Here is a 20968-nt window from a genome sequence, read left to right on the forward strand (position 1 = left end):
ACATTTCTGCACCCCCCCCCCCCACCATTCATATTCCAAGGAAGCCCTCTCCCTTTCTAATCTCCATTCTCCAGTCACTTTTTTGAAAAACTGATTCTGAGAGGTGAAAAACAATAAATCCTAACTGAAATTTAATTATTTGGGGGTTGGTTTTCTTTTGAGTGGCAGCAAGGTTAAGCTAGTATCAGACTATGACTGGGTAATGAGAGTCCCAGCCAAACATACAGAAAACAAACAAAAAAAACCTATCAGTCATGAAAATGACTCCAGATTAAGTATCTCTATATACCATCCTTAAGGAATTGAAAACACTGGTCCAAAAATCAGAGCTCCAACCCTGTCTCTGGCACACACTGTGTCTCTGGGTCCTTGAGTCAATCCCTTAATGTCTTCCTGGTGCTCTAGTTAACTCTCCAAATATAGGTACAAATCAACAATGATAAAATGAAGTTCCTGGCTGGGGGCTCCCACACCAATGAAATCACAAGTCTGGTCAAAAGTAAAACCAAGCCCAGTATGTTGTTAAGGAAGCTCTCTCCTTGACCACCCCACCTCCCCCATGTACAAGGGCTCTATGGTGCAGCAGGCTGAGCACCAATCAAGCTAATTAGGATGCTTTGAGTCTTGGTTTTGCACTAACTAGCTAATATGACCTTGGACAAGTTATTCGGCTTCTTGGGGTGTCAATTACCTCCTTTATCAAACAGGAGTGTGGTGTTTAGATGACCTTCCAGCTCAAATACTGTAGGTCTCTCTCAGGTTCAGTGATGAGGAAGCTCCGCACCAACTACATGAGGGCATAGCAGCCCCTACTGGTAGCTCATGAGAATCACTGGGGGAGAGAGCACAGATGCCAGAAGAGAAATGGTTGGGGAAAGGAGAGGAGCCCCTCAGATTTTGGAGGTGTCATTTTCCAAACATAAGCCAGGTCAGACAGTGGGGCCATCAGAGAAAGGGTCCATCCCCACCCCTGATACTGGAAGACGGTGTTAGATCAATCTTTATATATCATGGAAGGGGGGGTGGGGGTTGGAGGTTGCTCACCTCATTTGTGGCCAGCCTGTAAGGGTGTGTGTGTGTATGGAGATTGGCCTCAGTTGTCTGAGGATCGCACTGGGGTCTGTGACTTTAAAAAAAGGTCAAAGTACCTGTATTTTTAATAATTTCTTGACATGGTAAAAGAATTTTACATTACGATCCAGGGAAGCAGGGGTAGGATAAGGATTGGGGAAGCTGGGTTGGGGACATCAGAACAATCCAACAAACAAAAAAGCAAACAACACCAAGAAACACATGGTGGAGAGAGCAGGTAGGTTGGGGATGGGGACAGGGTCTGGGGAGGCCCAACTAAAACACAGTTGGTTTGTTACTGAATATTATTCATGGGAAGACAATGTCCTGACTCCTTCACTATAACATAATGGGACAGACAGTGATGCATCCCAGGTGGAAACCAGCAGGAAAGTGAGGAGAGAAAAACAGAAGTAAGGGATGATGGAAACAAACACAGAAAGAGCCACATACATGGGAAGGGTTGATTGACTGAAATAAGTTGACTCTCTCTGAGGGGTAACAGACTTGGCAGGTGGGGTGGGAGGTCAAAGAACCTGCAATAATGGGATATATCCAGAGTTCTCGAGAGAAAAACAGCAATTCTTCCATTTTTCTGATCCACCCTGCAGATTTTCATTCACATCCCTACCCTCCTTGGGAAAAAATATAAATAAGAAAAATATTCCAAAAGGAAGAGGTCCCAAAGTAGTATCTGGATCTAAGCTTCAGAACACACCAACCTCCCATTTGTAACTGATTTAAAGAGAGCCAAATAGTTGGGGCAGCAGTCTTTGTAACAATTCCCAACAAGACTCTGAGTCACAGGATGATGGGTGCTCTGGTTCCCTCCCTCCTTCCCATCTCTCTGCTCAGGTGGAACAGACTTGCACCTCTCAGCTGAATCCTGTTCTGCTTAGTCTGGCCACCTGACTCTTGGAGCTAAGATAAACTCTTGAGAGAGAATGGGAGGTCTGATGACAGGGTAAGGAATGTGTGGTGGCAGAGCTACATAAGAAAAACTAAAAACCTCACAATAAAGACATCAAAAAAAAACCTCTCAAAGAGACAGTAGAAGGTGTAATATTTCCCGAGGTCCTGATGGTAGGGAGATGCAATAAAGGAAATACAACCTCTCCTTCCCCTTCTCCCTCCCCTAGCCACACACATCATCACCAGGGATCCTCTATGCCATAGAAGCCAGGATAGGCCCCCTATTCCCTCAAAGAAACATAGCTCTTTCACTTCCAACTTTTCCAACATCTAACCAACTAACTGAAAAGGAGACATACAGACCAAGAGAAGACCAGGGGGTCGGGTGGGGAGGGAGAAAGAGTTCAAGAGAAAGTGCATGTGTGCGTAGACACACATATGCAAACACTCCAGAAATGAGTCTTGACAACAGGGCAGGTTGGGAATGGGGACTAGGGTAGGAGAGTTCCTGAGGCCTGAAATAAGAGGTAAACACGTCACAGAACTACATGAGAGCTTCATTAGACTCTAACTAAAAACAGAAGAGAGGTGTGATTACTATTTCCAGCCAGTTTCCCCATCTCGATAGTCATGTAACAAACCAAGGCAATGTCGGTCTTGAGCCAGACTCACAGAGTCCCCTGGCTCTGGCCCTGGCCTCAGTACAGCGTCTCTGCATTGCTGCTCCGGGGCCGCTTGATCTTCTCAATGTTTTTCAGGATCATGTCATGTAAAGTGACCTGAGAGGAGAGAGGTTGGGGGAGGGGGGAAGGACAATCACCCACCTGGCTCTCTTTCAGCATAGATATAGGGACTTCAAACAGAGCTTTCAGGTCAAGAGATGGGATCACTGGCTATCAACCACCAATTTCATGGCACTAAACCCTCAGAAGAGGAGTAGAATCTAACCCCCCTCCCACAGGAGATGACTTTTGAGAGAAGCCAGGACAACTGAGAGGGTGATATGGTAAAGGAGTCAGTCACTCACGTATTGGTTCCTCAGTTCTGATATGATGAGCCGAAGGCTGATATATTCCTTCTCATCAATCTCTGTCACTGTGCGTCGATAGTCTTCCTAAAGAATGGTGAGAAAGGAAAGAAAAGGGAGAGGAAAAGGTGGATTGGCTGTTTTGCAGGGCTAGGCTGAGTTTCTGCTTGAATATTTAAGGTTTTTTCTCTCAATTTTGTATTTCCCATCCCCACCTCCCATCATAATTTTCTCACTTACCACATGGGGATATTTGGCTATTTTAGAAACCAATTTGGCTCTTGTAATGTAATATCTGGAAGGAGAAAGAGGAAAAAGCAAGTAATACAAGTAGTCAAAAACTAAATTTCACAATCCCTGGGCCAGCCCCAAACTCCTACCTAGAAATCTGGTCTAGATAAGATGCAGCTTCACTCTCCACAGTCCTTAGTTCTGCAACTGTCTCCTCCTGTGAAGGATTGAAGGTCAAGTGTGTAAAAGCAAATCTCTCTATTCTGGCACCCCATAGGATATTAGCTAGGTGTCACCCAAAAAGAGAATAGGCAGAATAGCTGGGAAAATGTCTCAACCTCTTCTTCTAGGTATGTTCTCCACCCCTTTAATGACCATGTAGTGAAACTTTCACACAAGGATTTATAAACCATCAAGCAAACCCTATTTTGCAGAAGTATGAAGTCATGGAGGATATAAAGACAGAACAAGACCAAATATCTCCTCTCAATGAGATGATAAAATCATTGAGAGATTATCATCTAAGTTCAGGTAATTGTTCTAACTTTATAACCCAATCCAGAAGGTATTACCTGGATGGATACACCAAAGTTATTCCCATCTTCTATTCTGGGGATAAGGAGCTGAACCCACATTTTGACCTGGAAAGAAAACAAAAACAAGGGAATAAGTGGCCTTTCTGTTGTAGAACATTACTTATGTGAAAGCCATTGCTGTACAGAGGAAGGAAAAAGGGTCACCAAACAGAGTAACTTAGGGGGCCCTTTTCACCTCAAAAATAAAAATAAATACACAAAACAAATCCCTCTCCTCTTAAACTGGCTAATTTCCCTCAATGCATCATCATTTGCACACCCAACCCATTCCATGCTGGCCTTACCGTATTACATTTCTCGATCAACAGCCGGATTTCAGGTTTCACCTTTTCAATAATGTCCACCAGCTGCTGGTTGCTTTTTAACATCCCATTAGGCATCACAAACACCTTGGTACCTGGTGGTAAAGGAAACTAATTTTGTCTGGAAGAAGTGGCCATTTTTTTCTCTCCTCTGCCCCAGGGTCTAGAATGCCAATTTCCCCCCCCCATCCCCCCCCGCCCCAAACTCAAGACACTAATGCCCAGCCAGGCCTTCCTTTCCTCCATTGGAAAAGCTGTTTTGGAGAGGCTCAAAATTCCAAAAGCAACTACATTCAACTCTGGACATGAAAAAAATAGTTCAACCTAAATGGGGCTTATAGAAGTAAGTTTGGAGAAAGGAATTGTACTCACCCTGGAAGGCCTCCTCACATTCATCCAATTTCCTCTTCTTCAAAGTGGGCTGAGGACATACAGAGGTTAAGCGTTTTCTACCTCAAAGACATCAATATTTTAATTACTTTATCCTACCCTTCCCAAAGTCCCCAAAACTAGACTGAAAGTTTCCCCACTGTTGATTTCACTCAATTTACTAAATATTTGCATGTTGTCTTTGTGCATGTACTAAGATACTGGGGACAAGAAGACAAAGTAAACAAGAAATCTGCTCTTAAGGAATTAACAGTGAGCAAATGATAAAGATAGCTTGGTATAAAGCTACATATAAATAATACCAATGAACATTAAGCAAAGAATGATCAATGTGAGTTTAATTTATTTGAGTATTCTTGCTTCAGGTCTACAAGTAGCTGATATTCATGTAGTGTTGGCCTTAAGGTTTACAAAGTGCTTTATACATATTATCAAATTTTTATATACATATGTTTAAGACAGAAAGAAATAAGCTAAGAACTTCCTAATCATTGACAAGAGTACGAGATACAAACAGGTAAAAAAGTCTCGCCCAGAACCAGATATCCTGTAACCTCAAGAGAAGGTGTGTGATGACTTCAGTACTGCTGGATCTCACAACAGCTTTAGGAACAGGATAGTTAAGAGTCTTCTCATGTTACAAATGCAGAAAACAAGAGAGATTATGCTAAACCCTCATAAAGAAACTGGGTCCTAGTCTCTGAAGTAGTTTCTTACACTGTTCCCTAATGCAAACAGAACTTTGGTCTAGAGGCATCTATTGGTCAAGAACAAAGAATAGTAAAGAGAAACTTACACCATCCAATCCATCATGGCTATTGGTAAGAAGGATGGGATCAGGAACAGGGAGATTCATGTCTGAGTGGATCTGAGTTAAATCATGGATGTTTAAGATAGGCTCCTAGAAGAAGGAAAAAAATCTGTATGTTTTCAAGTTAAATATAAGTGAAAGATGAGTCAAGTACAGAGGTGGGGGGCTACGGGTATGGAATGTCATTATCAGATGGTAGTCACAATCAGCTAATCATGCTTAACTGTTTTATTCTTTGTAATAAGGAAAAGGAAAGGCTTGGAGGGGTGGACATACAGTAATATCTGGGATGTTAAAACATAAAAGTAAAACATTTTTTAATGTGTCAGGAAGGGAATGTGTACATCTGAATCAAACACAATGTAGATAATTCCAATTTGCTCAAGAGTCCAACATCCTGAGGGAACTGGGGATAATGGTAGCTAAATAAGAAAAGGGAGGGACAGGAAGTATCTCTCACCTTCAAAAAACTATCAAGCTCTAACAACTTCTTTGGGAAAAAATTTGCCACCAAGTCTTCTGCCTGAAAGGAACATACACAGTAAAGTTGACTTAATGCTTTTTGGAGGACTCTTGACCTCCAATCTACACACTCCCCAAGTGGCCTCCTCTTTAGAGTCGCCCCAAACTAAGTCTTCTTGTCCCACCCAACAAAAAGCATCACTCACCTCACTTGTGATCCGCTCCCTGAAAGAATCAACCTGCAAAGAGCAAAAACACACATCAGGACTTCCTCCAGGGTCTGGTAGCAAGGGGAAGAGATGTATCCTCAGAAGCAAAACAAAATAACAACAAAGTACCATTCCTAGTGCCACAGCTCACCTTGTAGTTGTAATGGGAAGATGAGAGACCCCCAGATTCTAAGTATTTTATTTTTTTGAGGATCCATTTCTCCATCTTGGGGGTGGTTCCCACGGAATAGGGGCCAACACTTGTCAGTTTTTTCCTCCCTCCCTATGTCAGCTTGTTCCCCCAGGTTAAGAGGGGTAGCAGGGAAGCGGGGACATGGGGGCTGTGATCTCACAAACGCACCCCCCAACCCTCAGTGACGATGCTAGTGTAACCCCAAGCTCCTGTGGGACCTTGGCGCTGGGAGGGGGTGGTGGCGCCTCACGATCGATAAGAAGAGGGTTGGTTTTCGCTGCGGCCTGTTTCCCCCCGGCCCAACACGTGTCCGCCACGGCCTCCCCCCCAAGCCCAGCGCGGGGAAAAGCAACAGCGGCTCCACAGTAGTAGCATCCCTGAGTGAAGCGACGCTCTGACCGTCCCCAGGAAGAGCCGGTGGCCAGCCGGGAAAGGGGGAAGGTTGGGGCGGGCCCAGGGCAGAGGGAGGCGGCGCCGGACTCGGAAGTGCCCGCGGGAGACAAAGGCGGCCGCCGCGGGGTCAAGAACCGGCCCGGCGGGGTCGCGGGGAGGAGGCGGGGGCTGCTACCTTGAGCTTCACTTCCTGATCCACCTTCAGCAGCGAGGCCATGGCCGGGGCGGGCCGCGTCCACTCCGCTGGGGGCTCCGGGGTGGGGGACCGGAGGACCTGGGCACGGGGGCAGGTTTCGGCTTCCTTCGGGCCTCCGCCGGCCTGTCTGGTTCCCTCGCTTCCTCGCTGCCTGCCTCCCGGGCGCCTACCTGCCTCCCTGCCTCCCTGCCTGCCTACCTCCCTGCTCGCTCACTCGCTTGCCCGCCCGGCTTCCGCCGCTCGCACCGGAAGTCGCGTCACAGCCAATCGCCGGGGGGCTCGCGGGCGGCACGTGCCCGGCGCGCGCTCGTACGCACGCGCGCCCTAACGCGCCGCGCCAGCCCGGGCAGGAGGCCAGGGAGCCGCCGTGTCTCTCGCCTCTGGTCTCCGCAGCCGCTCAGGGCTGAGAACCGGAGTCGGGGCGCCCTAGGCGGCTAATAGGAGCTTGTGCCTTTCTCCTCTGGGCCCCGGGGCATTACGTTGAGAGTGAGAAAAGCCTGTGGGGACCCGGGCATCATTGTCCGTCGCCGCATCTCTGACGGCCCCCGAGGCGCCAGTGCGCCGTCGCGCCCCAATGACGTCAGTACTGCGGGCCAGGACCCGGCCTGTCAGTGGAACCCAGCAGGTGCAGAAAGCCCCGGGCGGGGGCGGGCCAGTCCTGATCCTCGGCTATGCCCAGGTGCCAAACTCATAGTCTGTGAGGAGACCCGTCTCCTCTTGTTTTTCCCCAATCTGGGAGCTCCCTGAGGGCAGCGACGGACTCATCATTAGATTCAAAGGGTCAGATTTCAAAGAAAACTTGAGATCATCTCGACCAATCTCCTTTTAAAGATGAGAAAACAGGCCCAGAAACGGAAAGTCGATGGAGCAAGGTTACTTACACAAATGCTAGAACCTGGTTTAGAAACTGTAGCCCAAACCAGAAACTGCACTCTTCTCTAGTTTAGTATCGTGCACAGTGAAGTCTTGCCACACGTCATTCTCTTTGGGCTTTCCCCATCCGCACTTTGTTTTGTAACTCTAAAATACAACTCTTGTGATATTTATTACAGTGATATTTGGGTCTTAATCCTCGCCCCCCCCCCACTTGACTGTAATCTATGAGGAAAAGGGTCTTATCTAAATATTGTATCGCAAGCACTTTGGTTTGCACGTGAAAAAACCCTGTGTCAGAAGAGGATTTTGCATAAATAATGAGTCCTGATTTGTGAATGGTTTTTACAGTTCCCTGAGTAATGGGTAGAGAAGTCTGGCATAGTATTCTACAACCCGAGCTACTTCTTTTCTTGTAGTGCTGACTCTGGAGTAAGGGAAGACCTGGGGTTCAAATTCAACTGCTTACACCAAGATGTTAGCTTTTACTATTCAAAATTAGTAAGAGGAAATGTGTGAAAAATTATAGCTTTATTTTACAGTAATCTGAAGTTTGCAAAATGCTTTATGTAGTTGATTCTCAACTCCATGAAATAGATACTATGATTATCCCGTTTTAAGAATATAAAAAGTCTTAGAAAGGAGAAATTCATTGTCTAGGCTGTCACAAGAGGATGTGAACCTAGTTTTTCTTTTTCTGACTCTTAAGTCCAGCATTCTTTTATATCTTATATGATACTCTTTTCTGGGTGCTTGTTAGTCTAGTCAATAAACATTTATTACACTCTTACCATGTGCCAGCCACTGTTCTAAGCACTAGGGATACAAAAAGAGATAAAAGACAGTCCCTGCCCTCACAAACTTCTCAGTCTGATAGGGAATACAACAAGCAAACAAATATGTACAATGATTGAGAAAGAAGGTACTAGAATTAAGAGAAGTTGAGAAAGTCTCACTGTAAAAAATGGAATTTTAGTTGGGACAAAGGAAGCCAGAGATGAGGAAAGAGCTTTCCAGTCAGAGAAAATGCCTGGAGCAGAGAGATAAGTGTATTTGTTGATTGGCAAGGAGACCAGTGTCACCCAGATAAGGGAGTGTGTGGCTGAGAGAAAAAGTGTAGGAAGGCTTTCATGAGGAACCTCTCCTAAAAGGAAATTAAAGACCATTGCACTTCAAGTACCAGCACTGTGGATCCCTTTTATGTTCCACTTACTCTCAGTAACTCAAGCCTCTCTTGTCAGATGGAGTTTTAGATCATAGAATCTGAATTGAAATGCACCACTGGAATCATCTAGTCCAGCGATGGGCAAACTACAGCCCTCAGGCCAGATGGGGGGGGGGGGCTGAAATGTTCTATCTGGCCAAAAGACATTATTCCTAATCTGACGAATACAATGAGTAGGATACAGTACAATGAAACTTCAAACGAGTTGCCATTGAAACAGACTGACAGATGAGCATTTCCTTTCCTTTGGCCCCCTCTTAAAAAGTTTGCCCATCCCATCACTGATCTAGTCCAATCCACATGTAAACAGGAATTACCCTTCAATGATCTTGAATTGACTCAGACTCAACTTGAACACTTCCAGTAATGAGAGTTTTCTACTGCCCCAAGTAATCTATTGCATATTTTTGGAAAGCACCAGCCGTTGAAAAGTTAATATTTATATTTTTCAGTTCTCTCAGGGTCATGATTTTAGTTCTATAAAGGCCCTTAAAGACCTTTTCCTTTTGTAGATAATTAAATAGGTCCAGAAAAGTCCTAACTTGCCCAAGGTCATGCAGGTCATGAGTGGCATGGCCAAGATTCCAATTCAGATTTTGCGACTCCAATTTTAGCAAACTGACCTCAAAAGAGAAACAACTCTGACACCATAGGAAAGTCTAAAGGAATTTGGTTTTAGTTAAATTCGAGAGTCCTGAGAAGGGCCTGGGAGTTCAAGAAGCTGCAGTTGCTTCAATGCGGTTCCCTCCCGCACCTGTGCTCTCTCTTGGGCTATTCCATGCGCAGAACTGCGCTTCTCAAGACGGGCTCTGGAGGCCGCTGTAGCGCTTCTCTTTTGGGAAGAAAGATCCGATGCCTGGTATTGGTGGATGGAAGTTGCATTTTAGCGTCCTCCGTCATATCCTTTGGAGGGCGGAAGTCCCTCCTAGTGGACCGGGAAGTGGGAGTAGACTGAGATTGGGGTTGTGGGCGATGGGGATCGGGGAGACTGGGCTGCTGGAGAGAGCCCGTAGTGTGACGGCACCCCCGCGGTAGGCCCGACTCGACGTGGCCTGGGCAGCGGACTCTGAAACGCAGAGGTGAGGAGGAGGAGAAAGTGGCGGTCCAGGACTGAGGCCCTGACCTCAGGGACGAGGCTGGCCCGGACCCCCCCCCCCCAGTCCCTACTCCCACAGTCCGACCAAGATGGGCTCCTAGGTCCTGGGACTGGAGGCCCCCGGGGACCCCAGGGTGGAGGGCTGGAGTGAGAGTCTTAAGCCAGAGAAATGCCCCAGGGGCCTGTGGTCCACACTGATCGATAGCCGGATCCCTGCAGGGATGGAGGGATCGAAATCTTCGAGCAGCACCATGCAGGTGAGCTTCGTTTGCCAGCGCTGCAGCCAGCCCCTGAAACTGGACACGTCCTTCAAGATCCTAGACCAGGTCACCATCCGGGAGCTCACAGGTCTGCCCCATCCTTGGGGTTAGGGGGGAGGGCCATTGTACCAGAGAGGTAGACAATGACTGATCACAAACTACAAAGACCCTTGGACAAGTCATTTTGCTTGAGGGTTTTTGTTTTCATCAAATGATAAGATTGGGTTAGGATGGCTGAGGCCCCTTTCTGAAGTTCTGGAATTCGACAGGGTTTTTCCAACCAAAAAAGGGCACTTCCTTACTACACTTCTGCTATATTGGGGATAAAGTGGAGATTCAGAGCTTTAACAGTGATTTAGAGAAGGGTTAAAAGTAGGAGTCCATTGGGATGAAAGTAAGGGGAAAAAATTACAGTGGCCTAAAATTATTTGTTTTGAGAGAGGGGACAGCTATGTAGAGTGAAACAAAACAGTTCCACCAAATATAAATAGTATTTTAAGGAAAATTTGTGGGGAGAGGATGCAAAGCTATCATATATTTTAGCAGCTGGAGAAGCAGAACATTTTCAGTGACTGAAGTATTTTCTTCTCCCTTAGCTCCACTACTCACCACAACTCAGACAAAGCCTGGAGAAACCCAGGAAGAAGAGACTAACTCAGGAGAGGTAATAGGGTTTATACTTTTCCAGAGGGTAGAATCCAGACTGAGAATAATATTCAGAGCATCTGCTTAGATGTAGTATCCCCTCATACCCACCCAGATTCCTTTCATGAGAGGCATCCATTGTGTGAGAAATATACTGCTTAAGGTATTTCTGAAACATGATCAGAAATGCATCCCAGCCTCCATGGTTACTACAGAGAAATGGAAGACAATTCAAGGGACCTCAAGTAACTGAGATCTGGGAAGGAGGGCTTCTTTGAAGCCATAGTGACAATTCAGAGAAGATTGTTATGTGAATATTGGTGTTTTCTAACACAAATTGAAATCACACTACATTATTTTTTTTTAAAAACCCTTATCTTCTGTCTTAGAATTAATATTGTGTGTTGGTTCCAAGGCAAAAAAGCGATAAGGGCTAGGCACTGGGGGTTAATTGAATTGCCCAGGATCACACAGCTAGGAAGTATCTGAGGCCAGATTTGAACTGAGGACTTCTTATCTCTAGACCTTGATCTCAATCCACTGAGCCACCTAGCTGCCCCCTGTATTAATGTGTGAACAGGTTTTGGTTATAAACATGAATTAATCTATTTTATGGCTTACTATGCTATTTTTAATCATAGTCTAGCTTAGTCTTGCTAGCCCAATTCTGGGCAGTCTTCATCAACTATGGTTTCACTGGTGTAGGGAACTGCCATGTAAGGAAACTCCCTTTTACCAATATAGATTAAGTGGCTTGCCCAAATCCATGTTGCCAGTGTGTCAGAAGCAAGACTTAAACTCAGGTCTTATCTTGAAACGCAACTTTCTACTATATTACACTGCTTTATGTCCTCAATATGCAAACACACACTATGTCAGACCTATTAGATAAATTTATTCCTTTTTCTGGGGGATAAAAACAGATAAACCTTTGGAATAAAGACATTCAAAGCCAAATAGGATTTTTAAAAAAAATCTATCATTAGTGCAGTTAATTAAAGGTTGACTATATACACATTTTCCTACTACATACCAGTCTTGGGCACACTCTGCCAAGTGCTGGGGATGTATCTACAAAAGCAAACCTAGCTCCTGTCCTCAAAGAACTTATATTCTAATGAGGTTGACCTTACACTTAAAGGGAATGGTGGATGAGTGGGTTAGGGGAAGGAACACTTTGGTCTGGAAAGTTACTGGGATGATGAAAATGGGCTGTTGGGAAATAGATCTCCCAATCTAGGAACAATAGCCAAGTTGATTTATGGTTCTTGATTTCAGAAATTGGAAGAGGGTGAAGAAAATGAGGATAGTGGCAATTAACCTTGCTGAAGTTATAATGGATGTGGCCAGAGAGGAGGGAGTAAAGAATACAGTATAGTGACTGAAGCTTTCCTGAAATATTTGGTTTAGGACAGTCATCTTTTAGGAGAGCAGGGCTATTGTTTGGGACACAAACTGGTACCATAGTCTACTGGTATCTTAACACTGTCCCCTCTCATTTCCAGGAGCCATTTGCTGAAACTCGGCAGGATGGTGTCTCCCGCAGATACATCCCCCCAGCCAGGTGCCTATTATGCCTCAGCCCCTGTTCCATACTAGAGGCACGTAAAATTAGAGTGGTGCTCTCTCTATGTAAGGTCTTAGGATCAGATGGCAATGGACAGCCATATGATCCCTCCAATAAGGCCATGGTGTCCTGTCTCCCTTCCCCCATTATAATTATGGATTGAACCTAAGAAGGGCTTTCCATGTGGCAGCTTTTAGGGTGGGGAGGGCAGATCAAATAATGCTTGGGAGTATTAAGCACTGGGACAAGTTGATCCATTTCACTGTAGAGGAGGGAACAGGAAAAGAAATCTGGAAATGGTTATCTTCATATTGCTATTGATGAAGTTGGGGTTTTTGGAGGGGGTATAATTAGGCAGTGCTCCTCTTTGGCCACCACACTTACCAAAGTTTCTGTGGCATGTCTCAAGTTGATACCATGGTTGTTCTTTCCTTAGTTCAATAAGACTAGTCTATATAGTCCCAAGAGAAGAGATCAGAGTGGCTTTGAAGAGACCTAGAGTCAGCAAAGAGTTGGGGAAATAGATTTGGCCCTTAAGAGTTTCTATGGCTTTGCTGCCTAAGAGTCTTGCCACTGGTGCTTTAGGAGGTAGAGGGGGAATCTCTCTGCTCCCTCATGTGGCTGGTGGGTGGGGGACTGTCTATAGGATGATGTCCACGGAAAGTGCCAACAGCTTCACTCTGATTGGGGAGGCATCCGATGGAGGTACCATGGAGAATCTCAGCCGAAGACTGAAGGCAAGTCTGCCCATCGAGGGGGTATGGTCTGAGCTGGTGGAGGAGTATGCAGTCAGTAGTCAGTGTGAGGATGACTCTCACTGACTCCTCATAGTAAACTTCATAGGTCACTCATTTCTTCTTATTCCTCAGGTCACTGGAGACCTTTTTGATATCATGTCAGGTCAGACAGATGTGGATCACCCTTTGTGTGAGGAATGTACAGATACTCTGTTGGATCAGCTGGACACCCAGCTCAACATCACAGAAAATGAATGTCAGAACTACAAGTGAGTTCCTGTGAGAACTTGAGCAATGAGACTCTAGATCAGAGCCAGGCAACTGCTGCTGCTCTTTGGAAGTTGGGACCCCAGATTAATCCCTTATGGATTTTTCTTGAGTTTAACTACAATACTGTAATGTGAATGACAGGTTCCCTCAGTTTAAATAGAGTGTCTTTGGCAGACGCTGTTTGGAGATCTTGGAGCAAATGAATGAAGATGATGAGGAGAAGTTAAAGATGGAGTTAAAGGAGCTGGCACTTGAGGAAGAAAGGCTGATCCAGGAACTGGAAGATGTAGAAAAAAACCGGAAAATTGTGGCAGAAGATCTTGAGAAAGTCCAGGCAGAGACTGAGCGGCTAGATCTGGAGGAAGCTCAGTAAGTGATTCATCTCTCAGGGCATCATTCCCCCTGCCTTCCAGGCCAAAAGAGAATTAGTGGCTATAGCCTGAATGTGCCCTGGACAGTTCTCTGAGGCACAAATAAGTGATTGCCCAGGGTTTTACAGTAGTTAGGAAATGTTACAGTTGGAATTTGAAGTCTGGACTTCCTGAGTTCAGGCCAGATACTCTCTCCATCATGACACTGCCTCCTCAGGCACTCAGAATACAAAGGCAAAACCCAAACAGTCCCTGCTTTAGTTTTTGTTAGGAGCAGGTCAACATGTCAAGGTCATCAGAAAAGGTTTGTTGGGAGGTTGGAGCTTGAATTGAGCCTTGAGAGAAGCTAATGAGGAATGGGGGCTTAGAATATGCAAAGGAACAGAGACAGGAGATGGATTAAGTTCAGGAAATAGCTAATGGTTCAATTTGACTAGAACACAGAAAACAAGAAAGGGATTAATATGTCTGGTTAGAGTGATTGGAGCCAGATTGTGAAGGACTTTTATGCTAGGCATAGAAGCCTGTATTTTATCTTAGAGGCAATAAGCAGTCACTGAATATTTAAAAACAAAAACCCCTTACCTTCTTAGAATTAATACTAAGTGTTGATTCCTTGATGGAAGAGGTTAATTGATATTAAGTGACTTGCCATGGGTCACACAGTTAGGAACTGCCTGAGGCCAGAGTTGAACCCAAGTTTCCCCAATTCCAGGCCTGGCCCTTTATCCACTCTACTATCTAGCTAATCCCTCATTGAATATTTAACCTCACAGACTTCAGTTTCATTATCTGTATATAACAGTACATTATCATTTTATCCTTACAACTTTAAGGCATATAAATACCATCATCCCCATTTTACCAATGAGGAAACTGAGGATAAAAAGACTTCGACTTTGTTGACTTTGCTAGTAGGTGGCAGCTGAGAACTCAAATCCAGGTGTTCTAATTTCAGACCCAGCTCTTTCACCATTATACAAGGGATGCTCTATATCAGCCTTAGCAGGGGAGCTGCTCAGTTCCCCCTCTTTCCAGTGCCTGAGGACATTTTTTTTGCACGCCCCACCCCTCTGTCCAGCAGCCCAAAGCAAGCACTTCCCCTCAGCTCTCTAGGGGTAACAGGTATACAGACAACTTGAATTTGCTCTCTGGGTACTCGAACTAACACTGTTCTGTTTGATCACTAAAAGCCCCTTCTTGGCTTACAATTCTGTGATTCATAACAGTGCCCATTCTTGTTAATTCACTACTCTGCTGGAAAAGCTTTCAGTCTCATGGGGAAAACAACTGTACCCTCTTGGTGCTTATATTTTAGCTGGGGAGATGTATAAAATTCTAAAAGGGATTAGTAAGTTCTACCATGTTATAATGGATTTTATAAATATAAATTTTATAAATATAAATATAAAATGAGGATTTTAGAGAAATGATAGTATAAATGGAGGAGGGATTGTATGACCAGGCCTAAGCTAGTTGTAGTTGGTGAGGGAGAAGCACACTCTCCTCTCACAGGCTTCTATGCAGTTATTGTGAGTATAATCTATGCCTCTCTTCCCTGACAGGCTTGGTTGAATAAGCTTGTCAGCTACCCTTTCTAACAGTTTGCCCAGGTAGGGAACCCTTGAGAGGTTGTGTGTATAGTTAACCTCACTAGGTCCCAACCCGAGGTTGGAATAGTTGTTGATGAGGGCTATTGATTAGTTATTGGATAACGGTATAATCTGACTTCCGTATTGATCTCCCCTTCCCAAGGGCTTTGGTATAATCACCACTCAGGAAAGGTACTTGATGGTAAACACTGTATTTAAATCTATTAATGGGGTTAGGAAACAAGGGGATGGGATTGAGGATTTAGGAACCCTATTGCTACTTATTTAGGCTAATAATCTAGGCTATTGCTCAAGGTCTGGAGACTGCTAGATTTGGTAGAAACTGGAGGTTCTTCACCCTCTCACTAACTCTGACCTGACTTGGCCATAGCCAAGCCAGAGATTAGGGAAGGCTATTTGATGATCTTGCTTGATGATATCGGTAAACTCTCTCAGCTCTATTAACTAGGATGGTGATTGCTCTCTAGCTCTCTGAGTAAGATAACAGGATACAGTTTTCAGGGCTACCCTTCACCTCCCACCTTCCCAAGTCCCTGCTCCAATCTGAGCCAACTTGTTTTGTCACTTGGGGGCATTTATAGAGCTGGGGCCAACTGCTTTTTGCCCTTGGCTCATGGCACCTTAACTATGGTCTAGGCCAGTGATGGGCAACCTTTTGAGCTTGGTGTGTCAAAATTCTCCAAAAAACCAAGCATAACTCGGGTGGTGTGTCACTTTGAGAAAAAAATAGCATAACTCGGCATGCAGCTCCATAGTCTATATGCGGCCGAGTGTCATCAGAAATGGCTATACGTGTCAGTGCTGACACTTGTGTCTTAGGTTTGCCATCAGGGGTCTAGGCACTGGGAATACAGAAATTAAAAACAGTCCTTGCCTTCAATGAATTTACCTTGTGTTCTAGAGGAGAATACCTTTAGTGATGATGAACCTTTTAGAGGGACAGGTAATGTGAGAAGTGTCCTCAGGGACATGTGTAGAGGGGCAGGTTTGCTACCACAAATCTGTAGGACATCTGGCTGTCCCTAAATTGTTAGTATAATTTTAAACTATAATAACTTAAATTTTAAAATAGCTATATACCCTGTGTATAGAAAATTAAATACAAAGTAACTGGGGGAGGAAGGAGACTAGTAATTGGATCAGGATAAGTTTCCCATAAAAGGTGGAAGCTAAGCTGAGCTTTTAAGGAAGCTTGAGATTTTATAGACTAGCAAATTCATATTTAGAATAGTATAAATATCTTAAGAGCTCAGAGGGACAAGTCAAATGAACCAATCCAGGAAGTATATATCCTACACAGTTTTAGAGGAAATCTCCAGCAACTCTTTTTTTTAAGCCTTTAATTTCTGTCTTAATAACAACTCAAGATAGAAGGGCAAGGGCTAGGCAAATGGAGTTAGGTAACTTGTTCAGGGTCTACACAGCTGTCTGAGGTCAGATTTAAACCCAGTACCTCCTGTCCCTAGGCCTGGCTCTCAATCCACTGAGCTACCTAGCTACCCCCTTAGTATCCATTCTAAGTCAGAAGAGTTGCAAGGATTAGGTGATCATGGTTCAGTGACATGCCCAGGGTCACATAGCTTAGAAGTGTCTCAGGCCAGATTTGAGCCCAGGTCCCGACTCCAGGCCCTGGGACTCTACGCACTCTGGCATTTAGCTGTGGTGTTTCTCCCCCTCATCCCACCCCACTCCTTTTTTGAAGGACCTTTTTCTCATACATCCAGCCTCAAGCAGATGGAATTAGACATTCTTTTCCTCCCTTTGCTGGAAAAAAGAGATGGGGCCCAATGTTGTGCCCTGTTTGAATCTACATCAAATTCAGAAGGCTCCATAAACATCAGAGCCAAAACAAGTCATTGGGCTGGGATAAGATTGATAGTGCTGGCCACAAGTCACAGCTCTTAACATTTGCCTTAATTACTCACAGATACCAAAGGGAATACAGTGAGTTTAAACGACAACAGTTGGAACTAGATGATGAGCTAAAGAGTGTGGACAACCAGATGCGTTATGCCCAGATCCAACTGGACAAGCTGAAGAAAACAAATGTTTTTAATGCAACATTCCACATCTGGTAATATGGACTGCAAGATGGGAAGAGGGTGGGGGGATAATACACATCTGGATTTTAGGTACTGACCACTAAAGAATAAGGATGAGGTTAGCATGAACTTAAGTTATAATTCTAGGGTACAAAATTAGCCAATACTGCAAGGAAAAAGAAACTATTAGGCTGAGTGTTCTAGTCACCTACAAACCCATTTGTCTTGTCACCTGGTACTGAGTCTTACCCCTTTCTCACCTCAGTATTTCCTTAAAGTTATGGTAAATGCCCACTGTGATCACAGAGTTCTTCCCCCCTCCCCCCTTTGTTTCCTGCTTTCCACCACAGGCACAGTGGACAGTTTGGCACAATTAATAACTTTAGACTGGGGAGGCTTCCTAGTGTCCCTGTGGAATGGAATGAGATCAACGCTGCATGGGGGCAGACAGTGTTGCTGCTCCATGCCCTAGCCAATAAAATGGGCCTGAAATTTCAGAGGTAGGAGGATCAACTTTTTTATATCTTGTTTCTGCATTAGATTGGCAATACATTTTCGGTAGCACTCTGCTCTATCCAGCAGATTGAGATTTTCCTCTGGGTGAGGACTACATCTCCTTTGCTGTTTCCATTCTGTAAAGGATTTTGTTCATAAAAGGGGCTATTGAATCCATTGAATCCAATTGATAAAATATTTGGCTTCACCTTTATTAGAAAATAGTATTCTTATGAATAGCCTCATATCTACTTCTTTATCTTTTTATAGGTATCGCCTTGTTCCTTATGGAAATCATTCATATTTGGAGTCCCTCACAGACAAATCCAAGGTACTCCGGTTATCTCCAGTTCAATTGCAGTATAGAATAATCCTCATACTTTTTAATGAGACAATTGAATTTAGTTCTAATATTGCACATCAGCTTCTGTTGCAGCCTGAAATGATCTCTAAAATGTGTATATCCAAGATGCAGTTAGAACCCAATTCCTTTGGCCCTAAAGGGAAAACTAAATATTTTCCAAATCTGTTAGAAAACTTGGAATGGGAGTTCCTAAGGTTTTATCTATTTGGGATGCATAGATGAATAGCTGGAGAGGGTCATATAAATTGGCACGGGGAAGGAATCTATTAGATCTTTCTCATTCCCATTTTCTAAATGGAGAAATCAGACTAAGAGAAGTCAGGCTTTGCCCCAACGTGACATAGCTGCTCTACAACTGAGCAAAAGAGAACAGCCGAGTTTGGTTGCCTATTTTCAAAAGGATTCGGATAGAGCATGAATTAAAAACTCAGCAAGAGTGAGGCCATTTGGTATGCTTTGATGCCATGTGCTTTTTTTTTTTATATTTTTGCTTTTCTTTTTGAGCAGGAGCTGCCATTATACTGTTCTGGGGGTTTGCGGTTTTTCTGGGACAACAAGTTTGACCATGCAATGGTGGCTTTCCTGGATTGTGTGCAGCAGTTCAAAGAAGAAGTGGAGAAGGGCGAAACACGTTTCTGTCTACCTTACAGGTTAGTGTGCTTCTAGCCTAGGGGGAGGCTGCAGTGACACCAGACTGAGCAGACTTGGAAAGGGTTCATAGTCCCAAATAGCCCATATAGTGTCAAGGCCTTGGAAGGTCTGAGAACAGGAAAATGGTGCCAGATCTTGTGGCTTTGGTGGTCAGGGACTCGAGTATTACTCTCCCTGAATCTTCCACTCAAGTCCCTTGATCCTACGAATGGAACAGGATGTGATCCCCAGTCCCTAGAGAAGGAATGTGTGTTATACTAGATGGGTTTGGGGATTATTTTGGCATAGAGTTCTAGCTTCTCTGTTTTCAAGAGGGTTTTTCCAGAAGCTCCTGGAAATAAGCATTTTGATCAAATGTTGGCATGGCCCTTAGTTAACAGGTAGGAGATTTATTACATCAGTGGAGCAGAGTTGTCTTTTCCCAGCCACAGAGACAAAGCGTTTCTTTTCCTATTAAGAGACCAATGATGGACATTCTTAACACTCACTCCCAACTCCACCCCACTCCTGTTCCCATCTTTTCAGCTGTTTCTGTGTTCTGTCTGTGCACTCAGCAGTGACAATAGGGCTCTTGTGACAGCCAGCATGATATTTGGCTTTCGAGCAAATCCAAAGTATACCACCCTTCCCGGGCAAGAGTGCTTTATTGGGGAAAATGACGTGAATGGTCCCATGATCATGGCCCTGCCTGTTTGCCTGAGCTGACTTGATTTTCAGTTACTAATGAACTCTGATGTATCTCCGCTACAGGATGGATGTGGAGAAAGGTAAGATTGAAGACACAGGAGGCAGTGGCGGCTCCTATTCCATCAAAACCCAGTTCAACTCCGAGGAGCAGTGGACAAAGGCACTCAAGTTTATGCTGACAAATCTGAAGTGGGGACTTGCTTGGGTGTCCTCACAATTTTATAACAAATGACTTCTTTTTTCTCTATGAGGGTGAGGGAATCTTGCCTTAATGGCTCTAGAACATGTTTTGTTTGCAGAAATGTTATAAATTAAGTTCATTTAATATTAAACAGTACATGTTTACAGTACCAAAAAAGAAAATCCACAAAGCCACTTTATTTTAAAAGAATAACATTCTATTGCAAGTAGTGTTCAGAGCAGTAACATTACATATATAACTCCACCAGCCCATCTCACAACTTTATACTCTTCTTGAAAATAGAAAAGGCTGCCTTTTTTAAAAGTCTGAGTTATATGTAGTTTTCTCTCTCCTAACTTTATGCATATTCAATATGGTTTTTTTTTTAAATAAACACTTCATCTCTAAGAGTGAAATGTGTAAAACATCAGGTAAAGATAACATGGGAAAATGTCACATAAGCTTTGCCTGAAGGCCACATGATGTGATCAGAAGCTTGAAATGTAACACTTTCTCAAGTCTAGTGCTTATTGCCTGTCTGCTCTGTGCCAACAGAAATGGCAGAAATAAGAGACATAAAACAGACGTTGCTACTGTTTGGAGCATTATGAAGATATGTAATTATTTGCAATAAAGATTTGTTGCAGTCTGTTACTGTACAGAAGTGCGCTGGTTGTAAAACAAAAAACCCTTCTATAATAAAATACTTTGTATTCTGGAAAAATCAAATTTATGTACATATGTAAAAAAGGTTGAGACATGTCAAGAAACTTGTTTGTTTCTTTAGTTAAAATAGACTGAAAATAGCCAGTTCTGGAAGAGCCAGTATGTTTGCTCATTTCAAAGGAGTGGGCCAAGATCCCATCCTTGAATGAGAATGTCCTTGGACTAGGACATTTAGAACAAAAGAAATGTTATACCATGCCAGGTCAAGGTCACCTAGGTTTGGTTTTTTTTTTTCTTAACTATCTTTTTATCAAAAAAAAAAATCACATTTAAAGAGGAAATCATGCTTATATTGTAAAACCAAACATTCCAGCCAGCATTCCTCCTTTTATTTTACTGAGGCTGCAAAGAACAAAACATATCCACCTTTAA

The 20968-nt window shown here is 44.0% G+C and overlaps 2 protein-coding genes across 4 annotated transcripts; one reads left to right on the plus strand and one right to left on the minus strand.

The window, feature by feature from the left end:
* Nucleotides 1–1134: 1134 nt before the first annotated feature.
* On the minus strand, nt 1135–7024 carry PSME3 (proteasome activator subunit 3). 3 transcript variants are annotated; one of them, XM_044676935.1, is made up of 11 exons: nt 6773–7024; nt 6009–6041; nt 5801–5863; nt 5326–5430; nt 4512–4560; nt 4122–4234; nt 3814–3882; nt 3391–3458; nt 3251–3305; nt 3011–3097; nt 1135–2762 (listed from the first exon to the last, which is right to left on the minus strand). In XM_044676935.1, exons 1-11 carry the CDS (start codon nt 6812–6814, stop codon nt 2682–2684), a joined length of 765 nt encoding a protein of 254 aa, XP_044532870.1. In that variant the 5' UTR covers nt 6815–7024; the 3' UTR covers nt 1135–2681. The 3 variants fall into 3 exon arrangements, with proteins under 3 accessions (XP_044532870.1, XP_044532868.1, XP_044532869.1); XM_044676933.1 differs by having other exon boundaries at nt 3814–3916; nt 4102–4234; XM_044676934.1 differs by lacking the exon at nt 6773–7024 and adding an exon at nt 6163–6237.
* Nucleotides 7025–9856: 2832 nt separating this feature from the next.
* BECN1 (beclin 1) lies at nt 9857–20594 on the plus strand. The gene is made up of 12 exons (XM_044676980.1): nt 9857–9970; nt 10207–10335; nt 10844–10911; nt 12398–12456; nt 13106–13196; nt 13329–13465; nt 13641–13835; nt 17378–17524; nt 17843–17992; nt 18258–18318; nt 18859–19001; nt 19753–20594. Exons 2-12 carry the CDS (start codon nt 10209–10211, stop codon nt 19919–19921), a joined length of 1347 nt encoding a protein of 448 aa, XP_044532915.1. The 5' UTR covers nt 9857–9970; nt 10207–10208; the 3' UTR covers nt 19922–20594.
* The last annotated feature ends 374 nt before the right edge of the window (nt 20595–20968 follow it).

This window comes from Gracilinanus agilis, chromosome 4 (genome assembly GCF_016433145.1).
Source record: "Gracilinanus agilis isolate LMUSP501 chromosome 4, AgileGrace, whole genome shotgun sequence".
Classification (NCBI taxonomy): Eukaryota; Metazoa; Chordata; class Mammalia; order Didelphimorphia; family Didelphidae; genus Gracilinanus; species Gracilinanus agilis.